The sequence below is a fragment of the Brachycentrus maculatus genome, unplaced genomic scaffold (genome assembly GCF_059751285.1).
Source record: "Brachycentrus maculatus isolate JH-2025_06_01 unplaced genomic scaffold, ASM5975128v1 h1tg000097l, whole genome shotgun sequence".
Classification (NCBI taxonomy): domain Eukaryota; kingdom Metazoa; phylum Arthropoda; class Insecta; order Trichoptera; family Brachycentridae; genus Brachycentrus; species Brachycentrus maculatus.
This window is the reverse complement of record NW_028280851.1, coordinates 1,687,373-1,705,427: the sequence shown is the minus strand read 5'-3', so window position 1 is coordinate 1,705,427 and position 18,055 is coordinate 1,687,373. Positions and strand designations below refer to the sequence as shown.

The window sequence follows — 18,055 nt, the reverse complement described above, 5'->3', positions numbered from 1 at the left end:
GGAAGAGCATTCCACGCCATCGGTCTCTCATTAGCAAAAAAGGATAATCACTTAAAACTAAAGGAAGATAAATTCTTCTTCGTCTATGTTGAGATGTCAAAAAAAAAATCTTTTATTATTACCATCAGAGCCGTCTTCCGGGGGCGCCTCTTCGAGGGGGCGCAGTCTCTGCAGGCACCGCGTGCAGAAGGTGTGCAGGCAGGGCAGCACCCTCGGCTCCACGTAGGGCTGCCTGCACATAGCGCACGTGAACTGGCTGGCGTCCTGTTCGGCCTGCGCCCCCGGGGCGGACGCCCGCTTCACGGCGCCCCCCGACAGGGACCTGCGCTTAGTGGAGCCCCCATCCTCCGCCTGACGCCTCCGCGAGAAACTGCCAAATATATAACTCGATTGTTCCACTTCCATTTCGAACGATTCACCTGTTCACCTTATATTGAACTCATTTTAATTTAATGATAGTCTGTTGTTATATTTGCTTAGTTTTTCTAGCTTACAACCTTCATTATCGCTCTAATGATATTATCAGAAAGGTAGGTAAACAAAAAATGAGGTAGGTAAACAAAAAAGACCTTGGGAGAGTAAAGAAGACCTTAAAAAAGATAGTCCAACGACATAGCCGCTGTGAAGGGTAGAAAATGGATGCAAACAGCAACCGACCGTAGGGAATGGAAGGATACAGAAAAGGCCTATCTATATACAACAGAAGAGGACAGAAGTCTATAGGAGAAGAAGAGGTTAAAAAACGATTTATGGAAATGTTAAGGATTTATAGAAATTCGGTTCATTAAACAAAAAATAAAGACACTCTCTGATTACTTTAGTTTTCAAGATAAAAAAAATACTTTACAAAATTAATATGCAAGGGTTGTAATTTTTTGAAAACAACGAAGGCTCTTTTTTTTAAAACAGTATTAATTTGAACATATTTACTTTTTAATTGATTGATTCAGCATTTGGTAGTAATATTTATCATTTTTATAAACAGTATTAATCATTTAAATGTACGAGTATGTACGTTTTTTGATTTAGTGGAGTAAATTTATAAGGTAGTAATAATGTAGAGTGTGTCGAAACTCGTGTCATATTTGTATAATGAGTAGTTTTCAAAAAGTTCAAAATGTAAAATATATATATTGCAATAATTAATTCAATTAACAATTACAATAATTTAAATATTCCAACATCTGACAATGTCGCTGAGCAATGAAAGTGGATATTAGCCATAAAATAAGGTGAATTAAATTATAAAACGTTATTTAATTTCATTTAAAATACGATGAACTTTCACCAAGAAATATTAGTCACTAACAAATCAAAAATATTTTGGAAATATTATTCAATGTCAACGTAAAAGTTTTCGAAAAAGTCCGCGAATCGTTTGTGAATTCGAGCGGCAAGCGCACATCCGGCACCGTTTGAACGCGCTTTGCAACTGAGAATGAGCTTTTGATTTTTGACAGCTTGACGCGTGTTGGATGAATGTTTTCCTTGCTAGGCGCATGAACATGTGGTTACCCGTCCAAATAGCCCGAGGCAAAATAGCCCCGGATAAAAATATGCCGGATAAAAATGACGTGAAATAATATTTTTTCCTTGAGTTGGGACCCTGCAGATCAATTATTATTATCTTAAAGTAAACGCATAATAAACGTGTGACTTATATGTACATAATTACTTAACGTCTACTAGTAAAACTTCTAAAAACTGATACCAACTGACAAACCAGATTCTTCGCAATTATATGATTCTTTAAATATGTAAACTAAAATTGTAAATGCGAAACTATATAAATTATTTTTATTTAGAATAATAATATTTTTATGAATGTACTGTGATAGATTTTTATTATTTTTTTACAAGAATAAGTTTATCATACTAAAAAAAACTAACCTAATAATTTACCTACCCATCATTTTTAATAATTATAAGTTGACAAAACAAAAATGTGTTTTATTATTTCTTTTACACACATAATGTAAAATATAATAAAAGTGGTATTTTATTTATTTAGTATTTTTTGAACCACACGACATCTTATGATATTTAATTTGAAGATCTTTAATCATATAAAATATGTATATTTTGATGCGAAAATCCCGTGTTTTGTAATTTTTTTCTAGTTTCAAAATTAGTTTTTTTCTGATTCTGCTAAACCATATATACATATTTGTTTGATGTGTGGGTATATATTCTTTTTCTTATCAAAAAGGGCACAATGTCTACATAAAATTACTTATTATGTTTTATTTCTATAGGTACTCTTTTAAAAATTGTTTTTTAAAGTAAGATAACTCAATACGTTACTTTAATATGTGGGTTAATATTCAATATTTTGGTGGAGCTATTTTAGCCAGGGCTATTTTAAGTGTGGGCTATTTTGACGCAACCCTTTCAGCGAGTCATTGGTAATGCCCCGCTTATTGGGAACTAGGGAAGACCTTCAAAGCTTGTTCGAAGGAAGTAATGAAAAGAATGCTGACTTTCATGACCGCCGGGATACTTATTAGTTAGTTAACAAAGTACTCAATTTATCAGAATGATAATACAAATTACGATACTTCATCATCACGTGGTATATGTGGGTAACAAGTGTAACGTCGCCCCTTTCAAGTAATTCGAGGAATTTTCAATTAGACGCACTTTGTAATTGAAAAATTAAACCGTACACGAACCATAACATATGTACACCATTATTCGTAATACTCTACAATGACTGTAATAACCGCCGATAAAGCAATAAATGCTACTACAATGATAATAATAGACAATATTTTGTACACACGAGTAATTAAAATTGCGAGAAAGAAAATCAATATAAATGCACGAAAATGTATATAGGGTGAAAAATCGTGCTTTGAGCGAGATAGCGAGTGTTTTTTTCCTAGAATTTTCACTCATGAAGTAAATGTAATTAAAGTAACTTTAAACATGAAGAGTAAATCCACTCACACGTAGTTATAAGCTATAAAACTTATAATATTGAGGCCTAAGTAGGGCCTTGATAAGCGGTGTGGCATAAGCCGTAGCTAAATTTCAAATTGGACGTTAAGTTGTGTAAAAAATGGGGTAATAAGACCTCTCTTTTCGCCAATATTTCTCGCAAATCGGACGTCAAAACACAGTAAAAAAAATAACAGTTTTTTGAGGGATAATCATCAAATATTAGAGGCTTGTCTGCAAGTAGGATAGTAAGGATAGGGAATGTAGTAAAATTTGAGTAGTGTGGTTGTCAATCATGGGTAGAATGGTGAATGTTACACATGTGTAGAGTGATCACTTAACCAGCCTATGACAGGTCATAAGCCCTGTAAATATCCAGACTTCCATATTCTTTTTCATCCATGTAGAGATGTCAAAATGTAATGAAATATTAGTTGAATTTATTGGCGTCTTTTTTTTCGAATTTAATCTGGAAAAAATTACTCGCGACGACAGTTTAAGAATTTACTCATTTTTTTACCTAACGTCCAAGTGACTCTGAAATCTAGCTACGGCTTATGCAACACGTTTATCGTGACCCTACTTAGACTTCAACATAAAGTTTTATAGCCTATGCCTACTCGTGAGTGGATTTACTCTTTATATTTATTGTAACTATAATTTCATGTAATTCATGAGTGAAAATTATAGGCAAACACTTGCTGAATTTAATCAATTATGCCACCGCGTTGTTTATGGAAATGGATATGACGCCATTGGTAATCTGTATGGTAGCAGTTTCACAGAAGGCACAGTTAGCCATAATTTACACCGAATAGCAAAGCTACAACAAGAGGTGTAAGAAGAAAGATTTATGGCGTGTGTTATTTTAAACGAATTTTTACGCACATCTTTTGATACTTGGGAAGATGGGGAATGCAACGTGCGGTGAAGAAATTCTTTGTAAGCCTTTGGTCTAGTTGTGTTTCGTGATTCATTAAAGGATTAATGGAGTTCAGGTAAATAAATCTAAGTTCAGACAAAGATTTTCTTATCAATATAATGGTGTGCTTTTAGTTTACGTTCTGGCGGTCCCGGGTTTTATTCCCGGGGGGGGGGGGTCAAATAAACATAAGTGATTTTTTCACTCTAATATTTATTCAATATTACCCTGGACTGGTATCTGAATCGGAGGGTTGATCACCTTTCCTTTATGAGTTACCGATCAAGATAACACTGCGTTTATATGACACAGTGCCCTATGCACCATTGGGGTGCAGATAAGGGATTCGAAGACGTTCAAATTTCAGATCTACAGTAATATATTGCAAACTAACTGTCTTACAAAATATTTTAGATTTTTCAACCACTTATTAATTTTATCGCTCCATTCCTTCACAATGAAGTGGGATGATCACATCCAGAACGTCTGATAAAGTTATAAAGTCCCATTATTTGAAACGAACCATCACTTAATAGTTTTTAATGTGTCTTCGGCGGGACAATACGATTCTAAAGAAAATAAAGTTGTGATTTATGTCCTGGGGGGAAGAATCTAGTGCTTAGTCTAAATAAATATTATTTCATGCTTCTGTGTATTTATTTTCGATCCCGTTAAACAAACTTTCAATTCCGTTCTTCACATTCTTACTCCAAACTCTGTGTTACATTGCAGCTAAGTACCTTATAAAACTGTTAAAGAAAAAAACGAATGCATTTTTTATCATTAACTTGATATTGCCAGAATCAACACCTTAAGCAGCATTTCGCAATGAGCAATTATGTAAAATATAGCATTTTTTCGAAATTCCGGTTGCTTTCATAACATCCAAATATGCACTTTATGCAATGAGCAAAGAAGTGATGAAATTGGCCATTTTTAATTTAAGTTTTACTTAGTAAATACCACTATTTCTTAAAATCTATTGTGACACGTATTTCGATGTATTCCGCATCATTTTCAAACACTTGTTTAAACAAATTGGATAGATTCTACCATAAAGTGACTGCCGAATCAATTATTGAATGATAAAATTGTCTTATGTATTTTAGATTTCTCTCTGTAAGGAGTAATGGAATGATAAAATTGCCTTCATTCGGTTTTCAGGTTTCTTTCAGAAAATCCAAAAAGGTACTTTGATATAGCATAAGGACAAAGCAGGAACTATAATACTTATAGGTGCATACAACATCTGAAAGATCTAGTATTTATTTTTAGATGCATGAAAGACGACAACGTATTCATAAAAATGCATTTACGTAAATAATTGGTTAAATTATATTTAAACCAGTAAAAAATAAAGTGACGAATGTCAATTTCAGTTCATATGTGTTTAATATAAAAAAGATTACACATACACGTTTGTGTGTTTACACAGAAACAATTTTTTTTAAGGAGTATTATGACACGATTTTTATCAAAGATTTGTACAAAGGTTAGGTATGTACTTATGTTTTAAATATGTACGATACGAATGATCGAAATGCGATAATACATATAATGTATGATGTAATTTTTTTATTCAATAAAACCAGGGATATATTTTTATTTATGTAATAAAACCACAAGGAATGCACGAAAAAAATGTAAATAATAAATTTGAGAAATGTATAGCTGTATCTAATTTAAATCGTCTTAGAAATACACTAGAAACATGTTGCACAAGTTAAATAAAACATCTGGAATTGAGCACCCTTTTCAGTTCAGAGTAAATACATTAAGGGAGGACGCAACATTTATTTTCACGTATGCATTTCCTAATATTATCCGCTGTTTGAGGGTCGAACATGTTTAGGGATCGACTCATCCACTTAATTAGCCCTTACCGAAGTGAAGGGTGACACGAGGGTAAAACAAAGTGAAAAAAATGTTCGGAAATAGTCATAATAATCGGGAAAACTCTCATTGTTTGAAAAATATAGTCTTTTAAAACAACTACATATAAATATGGTACATATCGCTCACTCCTTTCAAGAACGTCATAAATCAAAAATCGTCAATTTTTAGTTGTGCATGTTTTCGGAATGCATAGAAAATGTACTATATCCCAGTAAAAGAATCTTATTTTTAACTTTATATTTACCCGCTACAGAGCAGAAAGTGTTGTTTTTGTATTTTGAAGAAAATGTATTGTTTAATTATTATTTTTAAATAAACTAAATATTTTTCAAATGGAGAAAAATCCCTCAGGTTATGCTTAAAAACATGTTGCACAGTAAGAAGTTTAATAAGTGGCTTGATATTTATTTTTAACACATAGTGTTATATTTTTAAACTTTAAAAACGTTCTCCTGAAAAATCGAGTTTTTTGATTTATGACGTTCTTGAAAGGAGTGAGCGATATGTAACTGACTTGTAGTTTGGTACAAGAATACAATAATGTGTTTCTATATAAACCCAAACAGACAGAAGAGAGTTGAAAATTTGGATTTTTTGTGTGTAGGTATTGATGAAACGTGTACATACCAATAAATTCAGTAGGGACAAAAATAACTGCCTACCAAGTACAAGCAATACCATCTAAGAGATGTTATAGGTATACTATTTTAAGATATAAACTGGTATTGCCTAAGTGATATATATTATCGTATCGTACATATAGTACAAAGAGTGGCGTGTATTTCATATAGGCACATAAGCAGTGCCTACCCTAATGGAATGGAAAAAATGGAAAACTGTGATAAAAATACAAGTTTCCTCAGTTATTTCTCCGCGAAAAAACTCGTATCATTAGAGTTATAACAGATGAATTTAAAAATAAATAATAAAATGCTGTTTTTCCTTCTGCTTACCCAGATTAAAAACTCTATGCAAGCCACTGAGTACATATTACACTCAAATTTTGTTAATAATCCATGTACATACTTTATTATATTTTATACATATGTACTTATATATTATTAGTGATTTCACTATGGTTTTCACCAAAGATTCAAAGACTGACGGGAGTGGTACCGCTCCTTGGTGGGTGCTGGAGAAATATCCTTGAGATATACACCTCGTTGATGATACATTTCGGGAGGGAGGCGTTAGACCATAAAAGTTTGGGAACTTGTGGTATACATCCACATGTTTACATCTATTGTTTGAAGTGATGTAGGTAAAAATGCTTCATTTGAGTTGAGGATTGTCGGATTCGGTAGTAAGGATTTTAACAATTTACTTGAATAAATAATAATGACTATGCTAAGAATGGGCCCAAACGGATTTTAAGGGTCACCGATATCTTTCTTCCCTTTAAAACTGACACTAAAGGTGACATCACTCTCTAAACGAACTCTAAACATTTTTCGAAAATTTTGTAATTTTCACTTTTTCGAAAAATGTTTAACTATATGTGATCATTCCAACTAGATATAATACAGCAATCTAACTTACAATATTTGAGGATAAAATTAAAAACTAACAAAATGCTTTCATTCAAATACGTAATCATAATTTATTCCAAGTTCTTGAAATGAAATAAGAGAAAAGCGAATTATATTCTTTTTATTATGCCAAGGAAATATTTTACCTCGCATGTGCCTTGTTCTTAGACACACATGGTGATATTAATATCGACTCCACGCTGTGAAAAATACGTTAAGTATCCTTTTATTGCCATTTCTGTCAAGAAAAACGATCTGCGATTATAGTTTACTGTCGGCTGCTTCCGTTCCAAGCTTCAACAATGCAATAAATTAACAAATTTCAGTAACAGAAATACATTATATAAAATTCAATGCACATAATATTATGCAAATCACTGTTTGATAAAAAGTCCACACCAAAAAAGCGGATCCTCACACAGCGTATCTAATTTTCATTCATTTTAAATCATAATTTTTTTCAGAAAATTTTCAGCACTAAGTCAAAACCCACTGTCAAAAATATTCATATTGTTCAATAAAAGTTTCAAAGACAATTTACTGAAAAATTCAGAGTTTCGAATTTATTATAAGTTTCTTCACATGTATAATAAATCCCTTACCGCACCCCAATGGTGCATAGGGCACTGCTTCATATAAACGCAGTGTTATCTCGATCGATTACACATGAAGGAAAGGTGATCAGCCCTCCGCTTCAGGTACCAGTCCATGGTAATATTGAATAAATATTACAGTGAAAAAATCACTTATATTTATTTTACCCCCCTCGGGAATCGAACTCGAGACCTCCAGAACGGTAGCCGAGCGTGCTGACCATTACACTACGGAGGCGGACATGTATACCATATATAAAATCCCTACTTTATTTTGCAATCGTGTCATTTTAAAATATTATCCTGGGATTCAGGTATTGAATATCTTATATGTAGCCCAAATATATAATATAAATAGGGCAACATTTGCTGTAGAAATAAAATATTTAGAAAAATGTGATTCAGGAAAACGTGTTAGTAAGAATTTGTCGCCTAGATCCGTTGATCATTTTTTGTTAATGAAAAACTCAAATTCTTTTGAATTAAATAAAAAAATTAAACAAAAATATAAAATAATCAAAATGTCGACAAAATCACGATGCGTTTTTCAATTGGAATCCAATTAGTGGCGTATAATTTTGTTTTACAAGTTTAGGGAATATGAGACTTAAAGCGGCCATTAAAGTTATAAAAGGTATAATGTTGTTCACTTTACCCCCATTCATCAGTATCACATTATACTGCTATGTGTACCTATACCTACATGGAACACCCATATCGTTATTTGTCAGATATTTGAAGCTTAAAAGCATGTTTCTAATTAATTTATGACAACTCTACAACAAGCTACCAGGGCTGTCTTAACGGTAGGCCCGGCACTTCAACTCTTTCAGCCTGAATTATTACGGTAGGATATTTTTTGAATGGAGTGCAATAGCTTTAGGGTTCATCCTATAATATGTATGTATTTAAAAAATACTAATTTTAACACGTAAATCGCCAATAGGATTTTCGGAAAATGTCCAAAAAGTGATGTCCAACTCAACCACATTATTGTTTCAAATGATTCAATAAAATACAGAGATTTTAATTTTTAACCAATTTAATATTCTACATTTAGCTTTCTTTAGATTTGTTTTTTTTTAATCATACTAAAATAATAAATAGTTAATTTTTATAAGCCAATAAAAGGACTTTAATTTTTATTTTTTATTATTAGATTAAAACCAATATTTTTAGCTTTTCCACTTTTTTATTTGACCAGCGACCGGGTTTCGTCGTTACCAACATCATCAGACTGGTTTTAAATATAAACATCATGCATGGACTTTAAATATAAACATCATGCATGTATTTTATTCTAACCTACCTATCACATTCGTGAGTAGGTACTGTATATATATTTTAGAACCATGAAGATATCCTAAAGCCATATCGTATTGAGATAGAAAAGGACCATGTCGACCAAGTGTAATAGTAGTTCAATATAGAGTGCGTAACTGACGGACAGAATGACACTTTAATGTTAGGTATGCCGTGTCAGTCACCGGTGGCCGACACCGAGGGATTCCTATTGGGCCGTGTCGGCCACCGGTGGCTGACACGGCGATTCAACGTGTTAAGTAAAATACTATGTAAGGACACTTAATATGATCAGTTATAGACTATATCTGTATAATATATCGTACAATTTTTTTAAAAATATATAAGAATATAGAGTAATATAATTATTTGTAATTAAGAATCACTACGCAAATTATGGTTCAATGTGTTTAAAATCCAGTACACATTATAAATCGCAAATAATTTATTTTAAGATTAAAATATTTATCTTAATGACAATAAAATTTCTCTATTAAATCATCATGAGCATCGGTGTTTATGTGATAAGGTAATGTACATTGTAATGTGTGCATCAGGTATGAAGGAGTTTTATATATTGTATATTTTGAATGTAAAGTTTTAAAAAAGTAAAATGTTTGTTAAAAATGGAAATGAAGAATGAAGTCCTCTAAACATAAATGCTTTAGATGCAATAAGTTTAAATGGTACTTTGTCGTGGATCGTCATAATAAACTGTGTGTCAATTATATAGTATCTACACATGGTTTACGTTTACTTGGCAGACATAAATGTACTCATAACATTTTTAATGAAGTTCGTTTGATTTGGAAAAATAAACGACTCATATTTCTACATCAGTAAATCAAAGGATGTGGTTTTCTTTATGTCAATCTTCAAGTTTAAAACACTGACCATGCACAAACATTCAGAGCTTTCATCTCGAATTGGGAAATGACGACCTCGATGTAGACACATGGAAGTTAGCAAAAAGTCGTATTTACAAATTTGAAATGTGTACTTTGAAATTTACAGAAACCAATATGGTCATACCATCGTAAGCATTTCTTCAGCATGCAGTTGAGACTTGGAATTCCATAACCATCACGGCACACGTCATTGAATTGTATTAATAACTCCGCTAACACCGGAGGTGGCCATTACGTCACTCTCGAAAACTAAAGTTCCCGGTTGTTGTCACAACACTAATAAAAAACCGAACTAATGTTGAATAATTGTCTTTGATCACTGTTTACCCGCCTTAATTAATGTAATTTTATCGTTTTGTAATTAAAATGCGGCGATAATTAACGTTGGATTGCGGCAATTGTTGACTTTTGTCGAGTCGAGTTCGCAGTATTGGACCTCGTTAGCGAAATTAGCATTTCGTATTTCGTGCCGGGCTATTTTAGAACGTATCTCCCAAATGTGAGCCATTATATGCGTATAATAAAGTATGTGTTATTGTCAGGAAATCTCAACATTATTTCGCGAATATTGGTATGCGGATATAAATAACGTACCCATTTTTGACACACATACCGAAACCGGGATGTGAGACATTGATTTAAAAAAGGCATTTTTCTCCAGGACCACGTGTTTAAAAAAAATCACTGTCTTGAATATTATAAAATTGTTAAATTCTGATACATAATCCATAATTTTTACATTTTGAGAGTCTGTTTTTACCTCGGATATGCGATATAGAATCATAAATTCAGGATTTTGATTACTTTAAGATTTTATTTAATTGTTGACTTAATTCAATAAAATTTGAGTTTTTCATTCCAAAGGATTGGTCAACGGATCTAGGTCACATATTCGTATTTAAACATCCTCATAAAAACACATTTTCTTGAAAAAAAATTGAATACAGAAATATGTACTATATGAAAATATTCATTAGGTATCTATTACTTTGTAACTGTCTACCTACAAGCGTTGTTTGAGATTTTCTTCCATGTGATTGAAAAATCAATATTGTATATATGTAGGTATGTACTTTTAATATTAAGCTTCAGTCTATGTTTATTATAAATTTCTTAACAATTTTAATAATTTCAAACGAAAGTGAAAGTGGCATGTTTTATATTTTGAGTAAACATTATTAGTTTTTATTTCTTCATTCAAAACCAATAGTATTTGAACATTTCTTTTTACTTAGTTTATAATATCTCATGCAGTTCCGCAATCAAGAGCAAAGCAGATATTATTTGATCTAGGAAAATTTGTTAATATTGCGGTCCTATAAAAAAAGATGTAAAGATGGGAGATTTGTGTTTCTTGCACTATTTTCTTCTTCATATTGTCGCTTTTATGATTTTTTAAAAAATACGTATACTCTTTTTACGCCAAAAATACCGCCCTTGAATGGTGTTGTTTTGGGATAGCATAAAGAAATTACGTCACAATTGAAAATTGCAGTTGCAGGGCATGAACTGGAAATTAAAAATATTCGGTTATTATTAATCTCGCAAAAACTCGGCATTCAAAACTCGCTCTGACATTCAATATATAGACATTTCCCGCGCCAGTTTTTTGTATTTACATTTTCATAAGTAAACGCCGCCTAAACACAGGCACCTGTTTTACCGACTGTTTTGACGTTTGGCGTCATCACTGTCAATAAAATTTTGAAAATGGCGGCGAGTGGTGGGAGCCGCTAAACATCTGTGTTTTGTGTTGTCGATTGTGAATATTTCTAGCAGTGTTATCTAGCTGAAACGCATTCACCAATAAATGAATACAGCTGTCGAATTTGTGACTATGGTTTATTCTGAGTCAAAAAATATTTGTGTAAATTTTCGTATTACAGTATTATGAAACAATGTTTCCTAAATTTCACTTGTTATGCTTTCTAATAATTATTTCTATAATAGTCCTTTATTATCAAATGCAACTATCGCGAGTTCAAGAGGAATTTGATAAATTAGGTTTGTTGACTATTTTCCTTATTATATTTCCCTTACAGTTTTTATAATACAATATAATTCAATATTTTGATCACATGTTTTTAATTTTGAATGTCAAATTAATGATTACAAGCACTGCTCAGTCATTAATTATTGTTTATTTATTATATTTCATTATTACACGAATACCAAAGTATATATCGAAGACATAATCCTGATTATAATAGTCAAAAAAAAAAATTCAACCCAGTCTATCTTTCAAAATGATGACATTTTATTACTTAGAAATAGACTAACGTGCTCAATTTAATTTTTTATTCGCTGTAAAAATTGGAAATTGTCAATGTTACTCTGCATCAATCTACATTTTACAAATTTGAGCTTGTTATTTTTTAATGGAAAAATTCAGTTGTTATATTTGATTTTATTTTTCCAGAATTATCAGTTGCCCGAGTTCGCTTAAGAGAATCATCTCTATACGAAAACCCAAAGTCCTCCGCCAAGTCAGATAATGAAAATTTAATCGTTATATATAACAGAGTCCCTAAAACGGGTTCTACAAGTTTTGTTGGAGTGGCGTACGACTTGTGCAAGAAAAATGCCTTCAAAGTTTTGCATATTAATATCACTGCCAATATGCATGTTATGACTTTGAATAATCAGTACAACTTTGCACAAAATGTAACCAATTGGAACATAATGAAACCGGCCCTCTACCATGGACATATGGCATTTTTAAATTTTGATAGGTAAGATTTAACTTAACAATCGGCGGATATGTATGAGGAGGTGCATGAAAGTGGAACAGGCGAAGAATGTTTGCAAATACAGAGTGGTGTGGCGTTCTATTCTCTCTGCCTACCCCTGCGATGAAGCAGCGTGATGGTTAGTTAGTTAAGATTTAATTCAATAATATACAAACATTCAGCAAAACTTACAATCGCAACTGTCTTGGTTTACGAGTGGATTGGAATATGACCATTTTAACAATGTGAATAATGATAAATGAGGTCTTACAATACATATTTTAAAAAAAATTGATCTAGTAAAAACATAACTTCAGCAGTTTGAACAGCCTTCTTCTTGTGTCCAGTATTGAACAAAAGTCTCCCGCTTGGACCTCTTTGCGACAGTTGTTTGTTGGACACGACTCTTCCAGTGCGGGCCCGCCACTTTTTTTAATATCATCGGACCACCTTCTCTGGGGCTTCTACGTCCTGTCAAGCACCTTTTTTTCCATCTATCCTCAGACATACGAGCCACATGACCTGGCCAGTTCCACTTAGTAAAAACATATTTAGGATTAATAGGATACATGATTTTTGAGTTGAAACATGTGTTATTTTCTCCTCCCAATATTATCCATCGTAATGGAGCCTTCTGCAGCATGCTGTTGTATTTGTGAAATTAAAAAATGTTGAGATATGAAAGAAGAAATAATACACCGTTGATGTAAAAATAATATAGTCTACTATTAACTATTACATAATCTATTCTTGAATTTTTTATACTATTGATATTCTATAATTAAATCAATTTAAAAAAAAACTTAATCCCATCTTACTGACCAGATCGCTTGATGATACAGATCATACTCATGCGAATCTTCCGGATCTTACCCACCCCTACTTACATAACTTTCTTACACAATTTTATAATATGTATTCAACCTTTTTTTAAAAAAATTCTTTCCTTTTTCCATCCAGCTATTATTAGTTAATTAGGGATTCCAATTTTTGAGCATTCATAATATAATTATTTTTTTTTCATGTATTATGGGTGTATTTATTTAGTTTGAATATTTTTATGGTACTACTACTACTACCATCACGCCGTTTCTCCGCAGGGATAGGCAGAAAGGATGGAATGCCACACTCTTCTGTCCTGACATACACTGTCTCCTTCACATCCATACATCTAGTCATACATGCCATCCGATTACGTAGACTTTGACACCGCCAGATTTTAGGTTCTGATTGATCTGATCGTGCCAAGTCTTTTTCGGTCGTCCTCGTTCTGTCTCCCCGCTTACATTCGCCACATATATGTTCTTAGTCATTCTCTCATCCATTCGCTCCACATGTCCATACCACATACATTTTTATGGTATATAATTATATATGTGGTTTATGCCCAAATAAGCAGCCTGTAACAATCCTAGATTCTATTTAATGACAACATGCTCATATTGTGTAGGTACTAAGTATTTTTATTGTTTATTTATGTCATATTTGTAATATACTTACAGATTAGGAATCAGTTCCAAGCCACTTTATATAAATTTAATCAGAAAGCCCCTGGACCGGCTAGTTTCATATTACTACTTTTTGAGATTCGGTGATAACTTTAGACCGCACTTGGTCAGGAAAAAGCATGGAAACAAAATGGTGAGAATTCATATTACTCCTTTTAACCCTTTAACTGCCGGCAGGTACATGTCCGCCTCCGTAGTGTAATAGTCAGCACGCTCGGCTACCGTTCCGGAGGTCCCGGGTTCGATTTCCAAGGGGGGTAAAATAAATATAAGTGATTTTTTCACTGTAATATTTATTCAATATTATTACCCTGGACTGGTACCTGAAGCGGAGGGCTGATCACCTTTCCTTCATGTGTAAACGATCAAGATAAAACTGCGTTGGATATGACGCAGTGCCCTATGCATCATTGGGGTGCGGATAAGGGTTTTATTATTATTATTATTTATTAGGTACATGTATGGTGGTACCCAACACGCCGGGAATTTTACGCCAAAAATAAAACCTTCTAAACATATCGTTGAAGAAAGTATAAAAACCAAATAAATGAAGAGCACGCCAGTCGTGCAGTAATTTATCCATAATCATAAAATTAATTGTTCATGGTGCAGGGTTGTCACAAAATTTGTCATAGAAAATATGATAACTAAATTATATGTCAAAAGTAATTGTTTATGTTAGTTTAATATTAAAAGTATACACACACACTCTTTATGATTTAAAAAAATAAAAATTGAAAATCATCAGAATCGACACTAAAATCACTGTCATCAGATTCAGCAGTGACGGCAACTCGGGGATTATTGGACAACCCTGAGCGCCATTAGTTGTTCCGATGACAAAGCTATCTTTAATTTACGTTTAAAGTGGTAAAAACAAATTCTGTTTCAATTCTAAGTATGCAAAGATATTCTCAATAGATGTCACTATGCGTTCAATATATTTGTACATTTTAAATAATTGATTTTCTTTAGTAAAAGCCCATTTAAAAAGGCGCGTCTTAAGATGTAATATTTGTATGAGCGGCGCTCCGTTCATAGAAAATTATGCGTCTTAAGACGCTTTTGGCAGTTAACCGGTTAACCAGTTGCCAGTTTATCCCGTGCGTGACTCGGGTAAAGAGTTAGTGTTGCATTTATGAGTCCGAGTGCTGCTCGGGGAAATCGTATTCCAATTTAGTGGTACATATTAATTTGGTTGAGTTCAATATATTTATGCATTTGTTTTTATTGACTAACCCGAGCAGTGTTCGGGTAGTCCTATTTCGAGTTGTTTGTTGATGATTTCCTGCACCGACAAATTTTCTCGCCAAAATTCGGCTGTTAAGTGGTTAACTTGCCTAATTAAAATTACAATTACTTAGTGATCAGTCACTATAAAAACCAAGCACTGGTTAGTGTTAAAAAGTTTTATAGTTTTGTTTCAAATCAAGAAATGTCCAGAACAGTGGTTCTTAACCGTATTAGAGGTACTGAATCCCACCAGTTTCATATGTGCGTTCACCGAACCCTTAATTGGAAAAAAATATTGCTGGATTAATATATTCCTATCAAATAAACTGATACATGAATATATCGTATCATTTTTCATAATATGTATTTGATATATTCCTTTAAAAAAATATACTAGATCTACCGGATAAATTAATATATCATACGTCACATCATTTTTTTGATATCGTACAATAAGTCGGGTGTATGTTTGATCTCCGCCGAACCCGGGAGACTGATTCACCGAACCCCTGGGGTTCCATCGAACCCAGGTTAAGAACTACTGGTCTAGAATGTCTCAATTCATTATAAATAAATATGTCTTCATTTTCCCCTTGCAATTGAAAATCGTTATAGTCATTTTAACTCACTTCAGACGGGAAAGGTATTTCTACCCGTTCGGTCGATTGATGCTTAAGGACGGAAGGGTATTTTTACCTTCTTCGCCTGCTTCATTTCAAAGTTTGAAAAGAACAAATCATTTTATGTTTTTTATGAATATTATGTACCAATCTCTTTGTTAAGGTCTTAACTATATGTACACAATTATCTGATCCTGTCGCCAGCGCTCCGCAGGTGTAAAACACCCATCCTTATTGTGATACGTATTTAGTACACATTACATTATGTATCATTCAAGATTTTTGAGAATTTTTATTGTAAAATGAAATATAAAAATGCTTGAAATTTATTTTAAGACATTTGATGAATGTGTGGAGCTGAATCAGTCGGATTGTGATCCCAACAACATGTGGCTCCAAATACCATTTTTCTGCGGACACGCTGCTGACTGTTGGTGAGTAAAACATTTAACTCTTTTGCGTGTGTCCAAATCCTTGTTCAGAAATATGGGTTTTTCCACTTAGGAGTTATTTTTACATCTTAACATGTCTGGGTATAAGGCTTACGATTCACCATTCTACCCATGGTTGATAACCACACTATTAAAATTTTTGGAAGTCAAGTACATATATGATATGATTCATATGTTGCTTCATGTGCAGGGTTCGCGGCAGTATCTATGTTTGATTTGAGTAAGCTTTTTATTTAGCAGAGATCCTTTTAAATGTATGCAAGATCCTTACCAAATTATTTTACATACTGAGAGATGCCTGATGCTTGTCAATTTGATGAAAAACATGATTTTATATTTTTATGACGCCTATAATTTGCTTGTTAATTTATTTACTACATTTTGGTTGTGTCCAAGTCCTTGTTCACAAATGTGGATTTTTTTCATTTTGACATCTCAACATAGATGAAGAAGAATTTCTTCATCTATGTTGAAGAGTCTGGGAATGTTAGGTCATTTCTCTACCTTGTTTTTTACTGTTACCTGCATGTATGTAAATGCAATAAAACATTCCTGACTTCCTAATATAATATTGACCCGATTTATAGGAAACCCGGAAACAAATGGGCTCTAGAACAAGCCAAAAAGAACCTTCTAGATCATTATTTGGTTGTCGGCGTCACCGAAGAATTGCTGGACTTCGTCTCTATTCTGGAGGTCACCCTGCCCCGGATGTTCAAGGGAGCCACGGAGCATTTCCTAAGCAGCAACAAGTCTCACCTGCGGCAGACCACCGCCAAGGTGGCTCCGTCCGAGAAGACAGTTCACAAGATACAGAAATCCATCATATGGAAAATGGAAAATGAACTTTATGAATTTGCCCTCGAACAATTTAACTTCATCAAGAAGAAAACATTGCTGAGTAAAGATGCCAACAGCATCCCCCAGATGTATATGTATGAAAAAATTAGACCAAAGTGAATTTACACTCAATATTTGTAGTTTGGAATGGATATATCCAAATATTTTATTTACTGCCATCAATAAGTGAAGTTGAACTAATTTAAAAAGAAGAAAAAAATTGAGAAAATTTTTATAATTAAAATGTAACTTTGTTTTAAAATCACTTTAAATATTTTATTATAACTTAATTATAATGCCTACCGGTTTCGAAACTATCTGCTTATCGAGACTGATTAATACTAAAACACTATGTACATAGGCAAAGGAGCTTGGGTACATCTCAAGTGGCTTTATTTTTTTTTGTGTTGATTGGCAGTCACAGTCAAAAGGGATCAGGGATGGTAAGTGATTGGAAATATATTTAATAACGGACTTTTAGAAAAATCATTTACTTTTATGTGTATTTATAATTAAGTTATAATAAAATGTTTATAGTGATTTTAAAACAAAGTTACATTTTAATTTTAAAATAGATATTATA

At 32.8% G+C, this 18,055-nt stretch overlaps 2 protein-coding genes across 6 annotated transcripts in view; one reads left to right on the top strand and one right to left on the bottom strand.

The window, feature by feature from the left end:
- The window catches only part of LOC148310403 (E3 ubiquitin-protein ligase TRIM45), a 35,047-nt gene extending 24,609 nt beyond the window's left edge, over positions 1 to 10,438 (bottom strand). The window contains exons 1-2 of one of the 5 annotated variants that reach the window (XM_088258518.1): positions 10,215 to 10,438; positions 123 to 370 (exon numbers count right to left, since the gene is read on the bottom strand). In XM_088258518.1, coding sequence (XP_088114644.1) covers positions 123 to 370; positions 10,215 to 10,237 — 271 coding nt within the window. In that variant the 5' untranslated portion in view covers positions 10,238 to 10,438. Of the gene's footprint in view, positions 1 to 122; positions 511 to 1,162; positions 1,422 to 10,214 lie in introns of those variants that run through there. The other 4 variants (XM_088258515.1, XM_088258516.1, XM_088258514.1 and 1 more) reach the window with 4 other exon arrangements.
- A 1,344-nt stretch (positions 10,439 to 11,782) lies between these two features.
- Hs2st (Heparan sulfate 2-O-sulfotransferase) lies at positions 11,783 to 17,700 on the top strand. The gene is made up of 5 exons (XM_088258519.1): positions 11,783 to 12,094; positions 12,510 to 12,822; positions 14,322 to 14,460; positions 16,517 to 16,614; positions 17,220 to 17,700. Exons 1-5 carry the CDS (start codon positions 11,989 to 11,991, stop codon positions 17,590 to 17,592), a joined length of 1,029 nt encoding a protein of 342 aa, XP_088114645.1. The 5' UTR covers positions 11,783 to 11,988; the 3' UTR covers positions 17,593 to 17,700.
- The last annotated feature ends 355 nt before the right edge of the window (positions 17,701 to 18,055 follow it).

Coding starts and splice junctions, on each gene's coding strand:
- Hs2st (XM_088258519.1), top strand. CDS start 11,989: ATGTTTCCTAAATTTCACTTGTTATGCTTTCTAATAATTATTTCTATA. Junction 12,823..14,321: donor GCATTTTTAAATTTTGATAG/GTAAGATTTAAC, acceptor ATATACTTACAG/ATTAGGAATCAGTTCCAAGC. Junction 14,461..16,516: donor AAAAGCATGGAAACAAAATG/GTGAGAATTCAT, acceptor ATTTATTTTAAG/ACATTTGATGAATGTGTGGA.